The 17,213-nt window shown below is 43.8% G+C and overlaps 1 protein-coding gene across 2 annotated transcripts in view; it reads left to right on the forward strand.

Annotated features, from left to right (window-relative positions):
• The first annotated feature begins 376 nt into the window (after positions 1 to 376).
• JMJD7 (jumonji domain containing 7) overlaps positions 377 to 17,213 on the forward strand; it is a 33,258-nt gene continuing 16,421 nt past the window's right edge. The window contains exons 1-5 of one of the 2 annotated variants that reach the window (XM_077464538.1): positions 377 to 530; positions 2,175 to 2,359; positions 6,686 to 6,939; positions 10,449 to 10,505; positions 12,318 to 12,413. In XM_077464538.1, the coding sequence (XP_077320664.1) occupies positions 2,277 to 2,359; positions 6,686 to 6,939; positions 10,449 to 10,505; positions 12,318 to 12,413 (490 nt within the window). In that variant the 5' untranslated portion in view covers positions 377 to 530; positions 2,175 to 2,276. The remainder of the gene's footprint in view (positions 531 to 2,174; positions 2,360 to 6,685; positions 6,940 to 10,448; positions 10,506 to 12,317; positions 12,414 to 17,213) is intronic. The other variant, XM_077464537.1, reaches the window with a different exon arrangement.

Consider the following 17,213-nt stretch of genomic DNA (forward strand, 5'->3'; position numbering starts at 1 on the left):
CATATTTTTCCATCTTTTCAATGACGTCACTCCATTAAACAGATTGAGAGAAGATCTGCATGGAGTTTGTTTTGTTGTAATTCCCCTGCAATGAAGTTGACTGATTTAAACTGAAAAGTTCATTTAGGACATATAACCAAATCTAGAGCTTTCTATTTCTCTTATTTAAAATGAATAAACTCCATTAGTTATAAGAAATGGCGATCTAAGATCTGGATGGAATTTGGTTCATAACAGATTAGAATAATATGAGAATATAACAGGGATTAGGAGGAGAGAACAGAAACCGCACCCCCTACATTCACGTGGTTAAGGAATGGCAGTCACGTGGGTAAGGCGGAGGCGGTACCTCCCTATTTCTCCGTTTCCACGACGATGCTGACACACAGATTGTCACTTCTTTATATCCACTAGATGGCACTGCAGCCCTTTGGGCATTGTCATGTGACAGGCAAGGTATTCAGCACGGCCATGTTGGAAGATGGCAGCTGTATGGAGCAGCATGCAGGATCTGGCACAGGAGGTCCGGGGTGAGTACTATGCATGTGACAGGGGACATTGCAGGTCACCTGTCCCTAGCCGGTGCCACAGGTAATCTCAGGCCAAGAGCAGAGGGCATTGACAAACACCCGTGATCCCGGCTGCAATCCAATCTGAGGCTCCGCGCTCACTAGTGAAACACAAAGTTACATGACGAGTTAAAACCGATTTATTTTAAGGACACCTGTTCCAATCTATGTGACTAAAGTCACAGCATCTTTAAAAAAAAAAGAAGGTTCCTGCACTACATTAATGCAACTTGATTGCCATAGAGTGTGATAAGTCACATTAGAAATGATGCGGTTTTAGAGTCGCACTAGCGTGAACCAAGCCTAGATCCAGTCTAAATCAATCAGAAGGGATGTTGTGCCTGTTTATTCTTTTTCAATTCCATTGCTCTGATTGGATGACCCCCATCAAATCATTCTCTGCAGGTATTACCTTTTGTGCCACCACTCGCTCCCTTTTAGAATGTAAGCTCTACGGACCTTCTGTATTGAACTGTACTGTAATTGTGTTGCCCAGCCCCCCCCCCCCCCCCTCCCCTCCCTATACGTTGTAAAGCTCTGCGTAAACTGTTGGCGCTATATAAATTGTGTATAATAATAAATCACACATCCATTAGGGAAAAAAAAAAAATCAAAGCATATACTTTATGGCCACCATTAGGCCCCTTTCTCACTAGGGTGGGAACGGTGTCGGAGGTAAAACAGCGCTTTACAGTCGTTTTATCAGTGCTATTTGACTGCTAGCAGGGCGGTTTTGACCCCTGCTAGCGGCCGAAAAAGGGTTAAAACTGCCTGCAAGGCTGCGCTTTTCCGGCGGTATAGCCATGCTGCCCCATTGATTTCAATGTATACACCGCTCCTTCACCACTCCAAAGATGCTGCTAGCAGGATGCTTTGCAGGCGCAATTTTTTAGCGTCATAGCGCCTGCAAAGCGACCCAGTGTGAAAGGGGCCTTATGGTACTTGCACACGGTACTGATTTCTGAACATCATTTCCTGCATAAAAGGAGTTGGCTGTATAGTAAATGTGCGTATTTGAACGTACAAATTCTTTCTATTTTTGAGGTGTCTTACATGTATATACATGCATAAAATACTGTCCAACAATGCAGATTTTTGTATTTTTTTTTTTTTTTTTGTGTGTGTCCAGGCCAATTAAAAACAAAGGGCTGCATTTAGATCACAAAAATGCCTAAAATGTAGCATATTTATTGTACATACAGGTAGGCTTTATTATACACCTACTGGTAGGTACTAGTGATCAAGCAGTGTTTACTGTTGCTTTAAAAAAAACACAAAGGGAATCGAATGTAGGAGGTTGGCATCACTGGGCATTCTTGTCAGATCCGGGGAAAGCTAAGGATATGCTTATGTACAGTGCTGGGGAGTTTCAGATTTCCCAGAGTCCCATTGTGAAGTCCAATAATGTCAATGCAGTGCCCAAGAGCATGGTAATAAGGTGAATCATTTTTGTAAAATGATTCTTACTTTTTTTGGCCTTTTACCTCCTATTTTTTAATCAGGAGGTGTGATGCTAGCAGACAGGAGGACATTGCATTTTCATGCCAAGCTGCAAAATGAGTTAAATCAAATGTCATGTGTGATATTACTTTCTGTCTTCTCTAGAGCTCCATGGATCAGACGCTATCTCTTACTTGGAAGATCCTCCAACAGCGCTGCAGTTTCATCAGAATTGGCTGAGCCCGAACAGACCATGTGTTATACGCAATGCCTTCAACCACTGGCCAGCCCTACACAAGTGGACGTTCGATTACCTTCGGTACGGGAGCTGTAGCTCTGACGTGTTTCAGGTATAGGCGATATTCTTGCAGATAATTTGTGTAATATGGAAGGTGTATCAGCACATTAGGCAACATGATGAGCATGCTTCTTTGTAGGGGAAAAATAAATAAATAAAAGCTTGGATTTAAAGTAGAAGTCCACCCTAAAACTGAAATCCCTGCATCTACAGACATCCACGATCTAACACTAACCTTTCTAGCACTGTAAAGAAGAAATCAGTATACATACCCTTTGCAGAGGGCACAGCCGATAGTGGCTGTGAAATGAATGGAAAGTGACGTCACCCACAGAGTGTCCTCTGTACCCGCCTTCACAGTGAAGCCATTGCTGATAGCTCAGTGTGGCATTGGGTCGGTTGGGCTTCAAAAAAAAAGGTATGTACACTGATTTCTTCTTTACAGGGCTAGATCGGTAAGTGTTAGATCGTGGTTGTCTGTAGATGCTTAAAGTGGTTGTATACTCAAATTTTTAACTTTTACCTACAGGAAAGCCTATAATAAGGCTTACCTGTAGGTAAAAAAAAATATCTCCTAAACCTGTACGGTTTAGGAGATATTCCCCTCGGTATGCGCCGCTGACTGCAGCGGCGCATGCGCACAAGGGGATTCTCGGCCTGAAAATCCGGCAGTGGCCGGCCGGCCGGAATGAAATCTGCGCGGGAGTGACGACATTGCGGCTCCGGCCACTCACAGCGCCGGAGCCGCGATACCCGGAAGAAACGCAGAGGGAGCATGTCAGCTCCCTCCGCGTGGATCGGGCCCTCGTTCTAAGGTAAGTATTTCATAGTGAGCTAGTATGCGGTGCATACTAGCTCATTATGCCTTTTGCTTTGCAGGTTTAAAAAAAAAATTGCGGGTTTACTACCGCTTTAAAGAGAATTGAAGTGATTGTAAAGGCTCATTTAAAAAAATAACAAACAAACATGTTAAAATGACCTCTTCTGTGCAGTTGGATTTACACAGAGCAGCCCCGTTCCTCCTCTTCTCGGGTCCTTTGTGATTGCACTGCGGCTTCATTGACTTAAAAGGGCAAGCTTGACAGGCAGTGTATGTAGGTTTTGGGTGAACAGTCAAGGAGTGGTAAAACTTCGGCTAGATTGCCTGCTTGTACTGCCTCCTGGCCAGCCATGTGAAAAAGGCCCTAGAAATCACTGCAAGGATAGTCTTTTTATTTTTTTTTTTCCCTTGAGTTGAGCTTTAACCTCCCTTGCGGTAATCCCGAGTCTGGCTCGGGTTGGGAATTTACTAGCAGGAGCGGTAACCCCGAGCCAGACTTGGGATCGCATCGCTGGATGCAAGGGAGGACACAGTGAGACTTACTTACCTTGTCCCCGGGATCCAGCGATGTCCTCCGCGCTGTGTGATCGAGCTGTCCTCCGCTCGATTCACAGTGCCGAGTGCCGCCGAGCTCCGTTCCCTGCGACGTTACGGCGCACGGGAGCGGAGATCGGTAGCAAATTCAAAAAAGTAAAAAGACACAAAACACACAGCACTGTAATCTTACAGATTACAGTACTGTATAAAAAAAAATGTACACATCCCCTTTGTCCCCTAGTGGTCTGTGCAGTGCCCTGCATGCACTTTTTTATATTATAAATACTGTTTTTTTTCTGCCTGGAATTTGGAGATTGTCCATAGCAACCAGAAAGTATCCCTTTTTCAGTGTTTTAGGATTTGATTACATTATTGAATAATTTTTATTATTCTTTATTATATTATAAACGTTATCATACCCGAGATGTCTGCTAGACTCTGGTTTGAAGAGATTTAAGTGCGTTATTCCTAAGAATTACAGGACTACAAAATAAAACGCCAGATTTCCATGCAAAATAATTGTACCGCTTTCAGCACCTAATTCTAGACTGAATCATACCGCCAGGGAGGTTAAAGAGGAAGTAAACCCTGATGAGTTTACTTCCTCTGTCTCCCTGCAAAGGTAAAGCATAATGGACTACTATGCATCGCATAGTAGCCCATTATGTGTCACTTACCTGACACAGGAGCCAGCAATGTCACCGCTGTCCCCTGTAGTACGTAGCGTCCATCTTCTTCTGGATATCGCTGCTCTGGCCACTCAAAGCGCCGGAACAGCGATGACGTCGCGCATGCGCACGGGAGCCGCCACTAACGGCATATCACTGTTAGCAGCGGCATGCTGCTAACGACGATAGTGCGCCTGCACGCCGCTGTCTATGGCGCATGCGCCCGTAGACAGCGGTGCCTGTCTTTTGGTAAATATCTCCTAAACCGTATAGGTTTAGGAGATATTTCTTGGACCTACAGGTAAGCCTTAATCTAGGCTTACCTGTAGGTCAAAGTGGTTTATAAGGGTTTAAAACCACTTTAAAGGGGAATTAAAGTGGTTGTAAAGGCAGAAGGGTTTTTTTTTTTTTTTCCCATCTTAACGCATTAAGATAAAAAGCCTTCTGTGTGCACTAGCTCCCCTAATACTTACCTGAGCCCCATCTTTCTCCAGCGATGTGCACGAGTGTCTCGGCCGTCCGGGACTCTCCCTCCTGATTGGCTGGCTGAGACACAGCAGCAACGCCATTGGCTCTTACTGCTGTCAGTCCAAGCCAATTGGCCACTTAGGAGAAGGAGGAGGCAGTTCTGAATCACGGCTCCATGTCTGAATGGACACTGGGAGCTCCGGGTCTCTTTCAAAAAATTCTACATGTCAACTCCTTTCCCTTCCTTTCCCTTCCCTTCCCTTCCCCTGAAGCTGGACTTCAAACACTTTTAGTCTGTTTCAGGTCCGAATTCAGGCTGAAATGGTGAATGGAGACGCACCGGACACCTGCTGTGAGCCGCTGCGTTCTCAAGTGTGAACCCAGCCTTCATTCTTTGTGGCAAAGATTCAACATGGTATTGGAAACATTCCTCAGAAATTTTGGTCCATATTGACATGATCATGCAGTTGCTGCATATTTGTCGGCTTCACATCCATGATGAGAATCTCTCGTTCCACCACATCCCAAAAGTGCTCTATTGGAATGAGATCTGGTGAGTGTGGAGGCCATTGGAGTACAGTGATCTCATTGTCATGTTCAAGAAACCAATGGTGAGAGGATTTGAGCTTTGTGACATGGAGCATTATCCTGCTGGAAGGAGCCATCAAAGGGATGGAAATGGTCAGCAACAATACTCGGGTAGGCTGTAGTGTTTAAACTCTGCCCAATCTGTATTAAGGGGCCAAAAGTGTGCAAAGAAAATATCCACCACACCATTACACCACCCGCCTGAACTGTTGATACAAGGCAGGATGGATCCACTTTTATGTTTACACCAAATTCTAAACCTACCATCTAAATTTCACAGCTGAAATCGAGACTCCTCAGACCAGGCAACGTTTTTCCAATCTTCTGTTGTCCAATTTTGGTGCGCCTGTGCGAATTGTAGCCTCAGTTTCCTGTTCTTGGCGGACAGGAGTGGCACCCAGTGTGGTTTTCTGCTTCAACGTTCAATGGGTTGTGCGTTCAGAGATGGTATTCTGCATACTTTGGTTGTAATGAGTGGTTATTTGAGTTGCTGTTGCCTTTCTATCATCTCAAACCAGTCTGCCCATTCTCCTCTGACATTAAGAAGGCATTTTCGTCCACACAACTGCCACTCACTGGATATTTTCTCTTTTTCTGTAAATCCAAGAGATGGTTGTGCGTGAAAATCCCAGTAGATCAGCAGTTTTTCAGATATTCAGACCAAGCCATCTGGCACCAACAACCATGCCACGTTCAAAGTCCCCTTTCTTCCCCATTCTGATGCTCAGTTTGAACTTCAGCAAGTTGTCCTCACCACATCTAGATGCTTAAATGCATTGAGTTACTGCCTTGTGATTGGCTGATTAGCAATTTGTGTTACCAAGCAATTGAACAGGTGTGCCTAATAAAGTGGCCAGTGAGTGTAGAACTTTTCTGGGTCAGCTATGGATCAGAGTAACAAACAGGAAACATTTTCAACAGAGAGTTCATGTGGTGGCTTACATCTCGGTTAAGCACAGAATTCTAATTAACATATTATTGGGGTGCATACATTTATGTTAATTGATGAGTGACACCCAGACACTGATGAGACACATATGTAGGGCATACATCAGTCTCTAACGTGGTGACAACCTTTCAGAGTGTGGCGACTGTCACTCAACAGTTGAATCCCGCCACTCAAACAGTATTGTGTTTGTAGACAATGAATCATTGAGGGTAATCTGATGTCCCTGTAATGAGTAAAAGTAGTCATTTATTTATGACCAGCAGCTGATAAACAACCGGCAGCTGTTCTAACCTCAATCCTGACTTTGAATGGCTTTATTATCAAGTGTAACCATGTTTCTATATACAGGACCTGTATAGGATCCAAGAATGTGAGTGTGGCTGTTACTCCCAATGGCTATGCTGATGCCGTATACAAGGACAAGTTTGTCATGCCAGAGGAGAGATCCATGAAGCTGGCGGACTTTCTGGATATCATTGAGAAGAAAACCAGCAGGCCAGGAGTGTATTATATCCAGAAACAGTGCTCCAACCTGACAGAGGAATTCCCAGAACTGATCGGAGATGTGGAGAATCATATACCATGGATGAGTGAGGCTCTAGGTAAGTCCTCATTATCAGTGGTGTGTGTGTATGTATATGTATGTATATATGTATGTGTATATATATATATATATATATATATATATATATATATATATATATATATATATATATGAATGAAATACTTATATAGCGCACAATGCGAACTGAATCGCCTCTGAATATATATATTTATTTTGGGGCTCCCTCCCCCCGGTCAGTTCATCTGCACCACCCACCATCCCTATCCCCCCTGGTAGGTAGCGGGCGATGGCCACTCCTGGGTCTCCTTCCCTGCTTCACGCCATGTGTCTCCTCCCTTCTCTCCTCCGTGCACCATGCATCTCCTCCCTCCTCCTCCTCCTAAGCGGGCAATTGGATCACCTCTCTGTTTGGCCAATCGGGTGACCCGCTTCCTGATTGTCCGGGGAGGAGAATTAGGAAGACAATAGCGGATATTCATTCGCTATTGTAACACAAGTAGGTGTGCTCGGGGCCCAGTGCTCTGAACCCCCTAGCCCACTCTTCTTTGAAATCTATCAGAGTCTTCGGCTCTAATGGCATGCTTCAAAAAAAAAAAAAAAAAAACTCCATTGGAATTCATACATCCAGCGCTCCGCATGTGAAATTTGAGGGGACGGCGCCCCTGTATTGCGGGCCGTCACTGCTCATTATGATGGGATCATACGCACTTTTCCTGTTGAAGAGATTTGCTGTGTGATGCCATTTACTTTTTAAAGCTTAGGCTTTTTGCACAGTTGTGCATTTTTAACTTGTTTTCAGAAGTGCAGGAACGCACGACAGACGATTTAATATGCTCTCCTATTGGGTTCCTTTCACATCTATGCAGTTTCTCAAGTATGTTTTTGCAAGGGGTGCAGGGATTTTTTTTATTTTTATTTTTTTCCTGAGACGGTGCGTTTTTGGGTCCATATCAATGGAACAGCATCAAAACGCCTACATGTGCATTTTTGTCAGGGTTTTGTGTAGGGGTCGACCAATATTGTTTCTTCAGGGCCGATGCCGATTTCTCAGTTGCCTTTCAGGCCGATAGCCGATATCAGGTGCCAATATTCTTTAGATTTAAACATTGTCTATAAATATTTTTTTTTTTTTTTTTTTTTTTACACTGTCCTATAAAAAAAAAAAGGATAAAAAAATGTATCACTGTTATTGCTGTCAGAAAGAATGTAAACATCCCCTGTGACAGTAAAAAGCAGTGACAGGTATTCTTATGGAGGGATCTGGGGTCTATAAGAGCAGTGGGAGGGGGGATTGTCCCCTCCCGCCGCTTGTAATAATAGCTGAGTGGCTGCTGAGCTACATCGGTTATTACAAGAAAGCTGACCGTCTGCTGTAAAGAATGGTACTGGGTGATGGCTGCAGGGTTTGATCACCTCGGTACAACCCCTTGAAGCAATATCAGTAACATCGGTAAGTTTGTGACCTATACCGATGCTTTAAAAAAAGTGACTATCGGCAGTTAAAGTCTGCAGCATGCATCGCTACCAGGACGGACCTGATTGGTTAATGCCATCACAGTGAAACGCTCTGTTTCATCCCGGGAGTGCTGCACAGAGAAGATGGAGGAGAATGGGCATTTTAAACCCCTGGATCGCTGGACAGACGGCTGTGATGCTGACAGCTCAGGATCGCCGGAGGTAGGTACAGCAGAGGGTGGGTAGGGTGTACAGTGTTCACCTTTTTTACATTTTTTTTGTAAAGGTGAACTAACCCTTTAACCATTGTTAACAAACAATAGAGGTAGATGCTGTTGATTTTGCACGCTTTCCAGCCTATGGGAGAAAACAACCAGAATGGCCAGCGTCGCACAAATACTGGCCATTCTGGTTGTTTTCTCCCATGGATCAGCAAGCGTGCAAAATTGGGTAAGAGTTTAACTGTACTGTTCCTTGTGGGTCCTGAGGAAGCAGTGTGACCGCGAAACGTGCAAACGCCATGTTCAAGGACATGCAACGTTATTGTAATGAACTATTATATCACAGGAAATCCTTCTATGAAATCTTTGTAATCAGTTCTCTTTTCGTAATGTTGTTAACAATTGGTTAAAAACATTCCAAAAAGAGTTATTTTTATAGGGAAAAAAAAACAAGACTTTACAATAACTTTATTGTAAAGTCTCTTATTTTTATAGGGAGAAAAAAAAAAAAAAAAACAAGCATGTTATCCTTAGCTGCTCTGTGCAGTGGATTTGCACAGTGCAGACCAGATCCGCCTCTTCTTGAGTCCCTCTTCAGCACTCCTGGCCCCTCCCTCCTGTTCAGTGCCCTGCCCCCCCACAGCAAGCAGCTTGCTATGGGGGCACCTGAGCTGTGTCACAGCTCCCTGTGTCCATTCAGACACTGAGCTCCGAACCGACCCGCCCCCTCTCTCCCCTGATTGGCTAGCTGACTTTGACAGCAGAGTGAGCCAGGAAGGAGAATCTCGGACGGCTGAGACACTAGTGGACAGAGAGGGACCTCAGATAAGTTTTAGGCTGCTGCACACAGAAGGCTTTTTATCTTAATGCATAGAACACCTTAAGATAAAAAAAAAAACCTTCTGCCTTTACAGCCCCTTTTTTTTTTTTTTTTTATTTTTTTTTTTTTTTTTTTTTTATAAAAGTTGGATGTCATTATGTCTATGGGTCACTAGAGGTATATTTAAAGACCATTTACCTACACTTTCCCATCTAGGATATTATAGACCGCAGATGTCTCCAAAAAAGGGTCTGCAATACTTATTTTTAATACAAGGGATGTTTACATTTCTTGTGATAGGAATAAATGTGATGAAAAAAAATTAAAGAGACATTGTAAAAATAAACTATAATACATTTTTTTTATTTTATTTTTTTTAAAGCCCTCCTGTCCCCTAATGCTGGCACACATAAGCAAATGCATGCATGGGTCACGCCCACATGTAAACAGGGTTTGCACCACACATGTGAGGTATCTCCATGAACATCCGATTGAGAGCAATAATTCTAGTGTCTCCTCTGTAACTCTAAACGGGTAACAGGTAAAAAAATGTTAAAGCATTGCCTATGGAGATTTTTAAGTACCGTAGTTTGGAACCATTCCACAAGCGTGCACAATTTTAAAGCCTGACATGTTAGGTTTTGATTTACTTGGCAAAAAAAAAAATTGGTTATATATTTTTATTTATTTTTCATTAAAGTTCAATGCATGCAATGCATTAAAAGTGTGTTTGTTTTTTTGTTTTTTTGTTTTTTTAAATTGCGTTTGAAAAATCTTGGCACAAATACTGTTACATAACAAATTTCAACGATCGTCATTTTATTCTCTAGAGTCTCTGCTAAAAAACATATATAATGTTTGGGTGTTTTGACAAATTTTCTAGCAAAAAAAGGAAAAAAAAAAGGATTATTACATGTAGGAGAGAAATGTCAGAATTGGCCTGGGTGGGAACTGTTTAAAGCTAAATTGAACTTAATAAAGCTGTCCCCCTTTTTTCTTTTTTTTTTTTTTTTTTTTTTTTTTTTTTTTTTATTCTTGTCCCACCATTAGGAAAGAGCCCAGATGCTGTAAATTTCTGGCTGGGAGAGTCTGCAGCAGTGACTTCATGTGAGTGACACCATTCCAATGTTATAGTTACAGTCAGGCAGAAAAATAGATACAGAGATCTTTGTAGTAGTGTAAGATGGTTTGCTTTAAAATGCCTACATTGAAATATTTGTTTTCCAAACAGTGACGTCTTACTGTAATGTCATGAACTTGGGACATTTCTAGACATTCTATAGTTTTTTAAAGGTTTTGTTTTGCATCCCTGTGACCTATTAGGCAGACAGTGGGCTGAAGCCCGCTGTCAGTTGATGTCACAGATCCGGTCCAGGTTTGGGAAAGATCGTGACCATATGGTCGGGATCTGCCCACATGGCTAGACCAATATCCAGCCCAACCTCTGAGAGCCCAGTGCTCCAGTGAACAACGAGGGGGCAGAGCAGAGAGCCGGTGACCGACAGTCAGCAGCTCTCTACTCACGGGTCTGTGACAACTGAGTGATCATGGGTGTTTGATCGCTCGGTTCTCAGTGTTGGAGTTGGCGGGGGACAGATGCAGCCTCAGACCTAGGGAAGTATAATTCTGAGAAAAACTAATTTCCCATACTTCTCTTTTAACGTAGATGCTGTTGTTAAAAGGGGCAATTTCTGTAATGAAGCAGAAAAAAGTGGATCTGTTTTTTGAAATTTGGGTATAAAGTGAACCTGTATGGCAAAACCTTAGGTTCACTGGCACGACAGCCCTATCAGCAGCACATACTCCTCTTTCTCACGTTTTGTCGCAGGAAGTGAAGTGACGCACCCAGTACTTATGGATATAAGGGCTTTGACACTTGCTCCACTTCCTCCCACATGCTTGGTGGTTGGCCTCTCAGGCGCCCACTGCTTTCATATTGGGTCAGGGGGAGAGTCCTTAATTCTGTGTAAGCCCTAAATTGGGCCTTAGAGCTTACACATGGCCTCTTCTCTTTGCTCCTGCAGATAAACAGAGGTAGAAGTGAAGGAAAAGTAAGTTTAGGTTACTGCAGGGACCAGCATTAAGGATGTAAGTCAAAGAGGAATAAAAATCTGGCCACAAGGCTCCACTGCCGGTTTCCCTTAGACCCCTTTAACACCACACCACACCTTGCGTCGGCGGTAAAACGCCGCTATTTTTAGCGGCGATTTGCGACGGATTTGCGGCGCATTTTGGCCGCTAGCGGGGCGCTTTTACCCCCGCTAGCGGCCGCGAAAGGGTTAAAACCGCCGGCAATATGCCGCAACAGCGGCGTTTTGCCAGCGGCATTACAGCGCTGCCCCATTGATTTCAATGGGCAGCAGCGGTGGAGGAGCGGTAAACACACCACTCCTTCACCGCTCCAAAGAAGCTGCTGGCAGGACTTTTTTCTGACGTCCTGCCAGCGCACCGCTGTAGTGTGAAAGCCCTCGGGGGCTTTCACACTACACACAATGGTGCAGTTTCTTTAGGGCGTTTTGCAGGCGCTATTTCTAACGCTATAGCGCCTGCAAAACGCCCTGGTGTGAAAAGGGTCTTAGTTGGAATGGTGGCGCCTGCACCTGATCCGATGAATGGATCGGCCTAGAGGGGCTGACATCGCTGGCTCCCAGGACAGGTAAGTGTCCTTATTAAAAGTCAGCAACTACTGTGTTTGCAGCTGCTGACTTAAAAAAAAAATAAAAAATTCAGCTGGAACACCGCTTTAAGTCAAAGAGGAAAAAAGATCTGGTTGATCTGGGCTCCAGCACAATCTTTCTTTTCCTCTAGTGTTCATAAATCATTATCCGTATGTACAATATGAGCTTTAATGAGGGAGACGGTGAAGGATATCTTTTTTTTTTTTTTTATCGCTATATCAGCTGATTTATCTTTTTACAGTGCATAAAGACCACTACGAGAACCTGTATTGTGTCATTTTGGGAGAGAAGCACTTTATTCTTCACCCACCGACTGACCGCCCTTTTATCCCATATGGTATGGCAAGTATGATAAAAAAAAAATCTTTCTTCCAATAAAGACCTGCAGCTGTCCATTTTGTGTTTATTTTAAAACTCAACTCCAGTTTTTTATTTTTTAAATGTTGGATGGAACGGGGAAGGGTCCGGTTGATATTGCTGTCTGTGTCCTTGCTGGGAGGTTTCCCTTCAGTTCCCTGACACATGATGGGAGTGATTTACTAAAGTGGTAGTAAAGGCAGAAGGTTTTTTTTATCTTAATGTATTATTTGCATTAAGATAAAAAGCCTTCTGTGTGCAGCAGCCTCCCTAATACTTACCTGAGCCCCATCTCTATCAAGCGATGTTGCAAGAGTGCCTCGGCCATCTGATTGGCTGAGACACAGCATGGGCACCATTGGCTCCCACTGCTGTCAGTCAAAGTCAGTTAGCCAATCAGGAGAGAGAGGAGGTGGGCCCAAACCACAGCACCATGTCTGAATGGACACATGGAGCTGCAGCTCAGCTCGGGTGCCCCCCCCATAGCAAGTGGGGGCACTCAACAGGAGAAGAGGAGGATCTGGGCTGCTCTGTGCAAAATAATTTTACAGAGCAGGTAAGTATAACATGTTTGTTGCTCTTAAAGAAAAAAAAAAGGAGACTTTAGTATCACTTTTTTTTATTTTTATTTTTTATTGAGAAACCACTTTTATTGAGCATAGTAGGTAGGATACACATACAGAAATTCAGTGGCACTACATCAACAAATTTGTTCATTCGACATACAGTGCCTTGCGAAAGTATTCGGCCCCCTTGAACTTTTCAACCTTTTGCCACATTTCAGGCTTCAAACATAAAGATATAAAATTTAATTTTTTTTGTGAAGAATCACCAACAAGTGGGACACAATTGTGAAGTGGAAGGAAATCTATTGGATATTAAACTTTTTTAGCAAATAAAAAACTGAAAAGTGGTGCGTGCAAAATTATTCGGCCCCTTTACTTTCAGTGCAGCAAACTCACTCCAGATGTTCAGCGAGGATCTCTGAATGATCCAATGTTGTCCTAAATGACTGATGGTGATAAATAGAATCCACCTGTGTGTAATCAAGTCTCTGTATAAATGCACCTGCTCTGTGATAGTCTCAGGGTTTTGTTGAAAGTGCAGAGAGCATCATGAAGACCAAGGAACACACCAGGCAGGTCCGTAATACTGTTGTGGAGAAGTTTAAAGCCGGATTTGGATACAAAAAGATTTCCCAAGCTTTAAACATCCCAAGGAGCACTGTGCAGGCGATCATTTTGAAATGGAAGGAGTATCAGACCACTGCAAATCTACCAAGACCTGGCCGTCCCTCTAAACTTTCAGCTCAGACAAGGAGAAGACTGATCAGAGATGCAGCCAAGAGGCCCATGATCACTCTGGATGAACTGCAGAGAACTACAGCTGAGGTGGGAGAGTCTGTCCATAGGACAACAATCAGTCGTACACTGCACAAATCTGGCCTTTATGGAAGAGTGGCAAGAAGAAAGCCATTTCTCAAAGATATCCATAAAAAGTCTTGTCTAAAGTTTGCCACAAGCCACCTGGGAGACACACCAAACATGTGGAAGAAGGTGCTCTGGTCAGATGAAACCAAAATCGAAATTTTTGCCCACAATGCAAAACGATATGTTTGGCGTAAAAGCAACACAGCTCATCACCCTCAACACACCATCCCCACTGTCAAACATGGTGGTGGCAGCATCATGGTTTGGGCCTGCTTTTCTTCAGCAGGGACAGGGAAGATGGTTAAAATTGAGGGGAAGATGGATGCAGCCAAATACAGGACCATTCTGGATGAAAACCTGTTGGAGTCTGAAAAAGACCTGAAACTGGGACGGAGATTTATCTTCCAACAAGACAATGATCCCAAACATACAGCAAAATCTACAAAGGAATGGTTCACAAATAAACGTATCCAGGTATTAGAATGGCCAAGTCAAAGTCCAGACCTGAATCCAATCGAGAATCTGTGGAAAGAGCTGAAAACTGCTGTTCACAAACGCTCTCCATCCAACCTCACTGAGCTTGAGCTGTTTTGCAAGGAAGAATGGGCAAGAATTTCAGTCTCTCGATGTGCAAAACTGATAGAGACATACCCCAAGCGACTTGCAGCTGTAATCGCAGCAAAAGGTGGCTCTACAAAGTATTAACGCAAGGGGGCCGAATAATTTTGCACGCCCCACTTTTTTATTTTTTTATTAGTTAAAAAAGTTTCAAAAATCCTATAGATTTCGTTCCACTTCACAATTGTGTCCCACTTGTTGGTGATTCTTCACAAAAAAAAAATTTTTTTATATCTTTATGTTTGAAGCCTGAAATGTGGCAAAAGGTTGAAAAGTTCAAAGGGGCCGAATACTTTCGCAAGGCACTGTACCTTGTCTGCTGGGTTGTTTAAAAAAAAAAAAAAAAAAAAAAAACATACCCACATGGCATGCAATGCCAAGTTGCTGATAACAAAGCAAACTGAATATTGGCATGCATTAAAAAGAGATAAAACAATAATTCTCCTGCTCTACAAGACTCTGGTCTGGCCACACCTAGAGTATGCTGTCCAGTTCTGGGCACCAGTCCTGAGGGATGTACTGGAAATGGAGCGAGTACAAAGATGCGCAACAAAGCCAATAAAGGGTCTGGAGGATATTAGTTATGAGGAAAGGTTGCGAGCACTGAACTTATTCTCTCTGGAGAAGAGACGCTTGAGAGGGGATATGATTTCAGTATACAAATACCATACTGGTGACCCCACAATAGGGATAAACTTTTTCGCAAAAGGGAGTTTAACAAGACTGGTGGCCACTCATTAAAATTAGAAGAAAAGCGGTTTAATTAAACTACGTAGAGGGTTCTTTACCGTAGGATGTGGCATTCTCTTCCACATGTGGTGGTCTCAACGGGGGGCATTGATAGTTTCAAGAAACTTAGATAAGCACCCGAATGACCACAACATACAGGGATATACAACGTAATACTGACATATAATCACACACATAGGTTGGACTTGATGGACTTGTAGCTTTTTTCAACCTCACCTACTATGTAACATGGCCAATTAATCCAGCATTGTCTTGTTTAAACTGGTCCTTCTTTGCAGCACACTTTGTCCTGCACCACTATGTAGACCAGACATCCAAGAGTACAGTGCCCAGAACCTACAAAAATTGCTTTCCAATATATATATATATATATATAAAAAAGGGGAAATACCTTTTATCATCTCAATCAACCAATCACATGCTGGCAGCAATCCTGTTTTTCTTTATCATGCATCACGGTACACAGAGCCATAGTATTAACTATATGGGTATATAGGCACCTTCAGGCGATGGACACTGGCACAAACCCAAGACAGGAAGTTATAAGGTGTTGGTCACGAGTGAAGATGTGCTCTGGAGAGTTCCGCTGGAGGGATCCCTATTGGATTTATACAGCCTCCACTGACCGGATCCATCCAAAGTGCCACTGAAGCCAATGTGGATGGTACCCCAGGCCTCTCCTTGGAGGGCTGGACCCCGAGACCCAGTGCTTTGGTTATGCTCACATTACCTAAAGTTTTTCCTGGTGGGGTGCTATACAGGTCCAAGGGAGTGGAACCCCGATAAAAAGGGACCCGGTCCTTGAAGGTTTGCTAAACATAGCCCGCCGTGATGGTTGAAGTTTAGATCCGTCTGTCATCAGCAGTATCCTGCTGCGAGGATAAGGTAAGAGAAGAAACCTAGGAACTGTAAAAAGTCCACCTAAGGTTTTTCTTCCTTGAGTAAAATGTTGTCATGCCTTAGGTTCTCCACTAGAGGGAGTAAATGTACATACCTTTTGTACGTTGCCTCTCAGTTCAGCTCTGTGTCAAGCAGCTAAGACAGCATGTGTGTGGTCTTGTTCATGCAGCATTGTTCAGGGGGGATTCCTAGCCAGGAAAAAGTTTGCCATTGGCTGCATTTTTTTCCCCCCTGAGGGAACTAAGGGGCTGGGAGGTACAACAGCAGTTTCCCCCCCCCCCAATCCTCGGGGGGGGGGGGGGGCGGCTTTTCCTATATTGTATTTTTATGCTGCCTTCATCCGGTCTCCCCTCCTCTCTCACCGGGTCTGCCAACTGACAGATCCGAATGCCGCCCTCGTGCGTGAAACTGCCTGAAATTTGAAAAGGGGGGGGGTTGATGAGCGGAGGAAGCGTGGCTTAAACACGGTGCCGCGTGCGGGACGTAGCATCCATGAGGACACATGGCGCAAACGCTGGGGACACCGAACCCAAAATACAAACTCTCCTCACCTAGTAGTTGGATGGTGCAGCTGCTGATCACACAGGACACGAGCGGTGGGGGCAAATAAGGCGCTGCATACAGGAATTCCCAATTGGAGGAAATACATTTTACTCAGCACCAGGCTGAACTTTATTAGTGGCATTGTATTGCTAGACTATTGCTCAGCAAGTAGTGCATTTACTTCATAAAAGGTACCTAAAGTATCTTCCCCCCCCCCCCCCCCCCCCCGGGGGTTGAGGACTCTAGTCATGCTTCAACATTGTCATCTTCTCCTGAACTACCATAAGTGGCTAGCCAGGGTGCTATTGGAACTAGTGGGTTTTGCAGCTGCTTCTAACATCTCAGCCCCTTTATACATGACTGAAGATGCCATTTTCTCCACCCTGCTGGGGCTAGAGGAGAGATTAGTGGCTTTAATCACATCTTCCATCCAAAGGGATAGGAAGCATCCCCTTCCCCCACCTCAGACCCTTTATCAAGGGAACAGTGAGTAGAGGATGAGGTATTGCCCTCAGGGGATCAGGAGGAATCAATGGTGG

The sequence above is a fragment of the Lithobates pipiens genome, unplaced genomic scaffold, assembly GCF_037356315.1.
Source record: "Lithobates pipiens isolate NorthernLeopardFrog02 unplaced genomic scaffold, aLitPip1_a1.2 Scaffold_30, whole genome shotgun sequence".
NCBI lineage: Eukaryota > Metazoa > Chordata > Amphibia > Anura > Ranidae > Lithobates > Lithobates pipiens.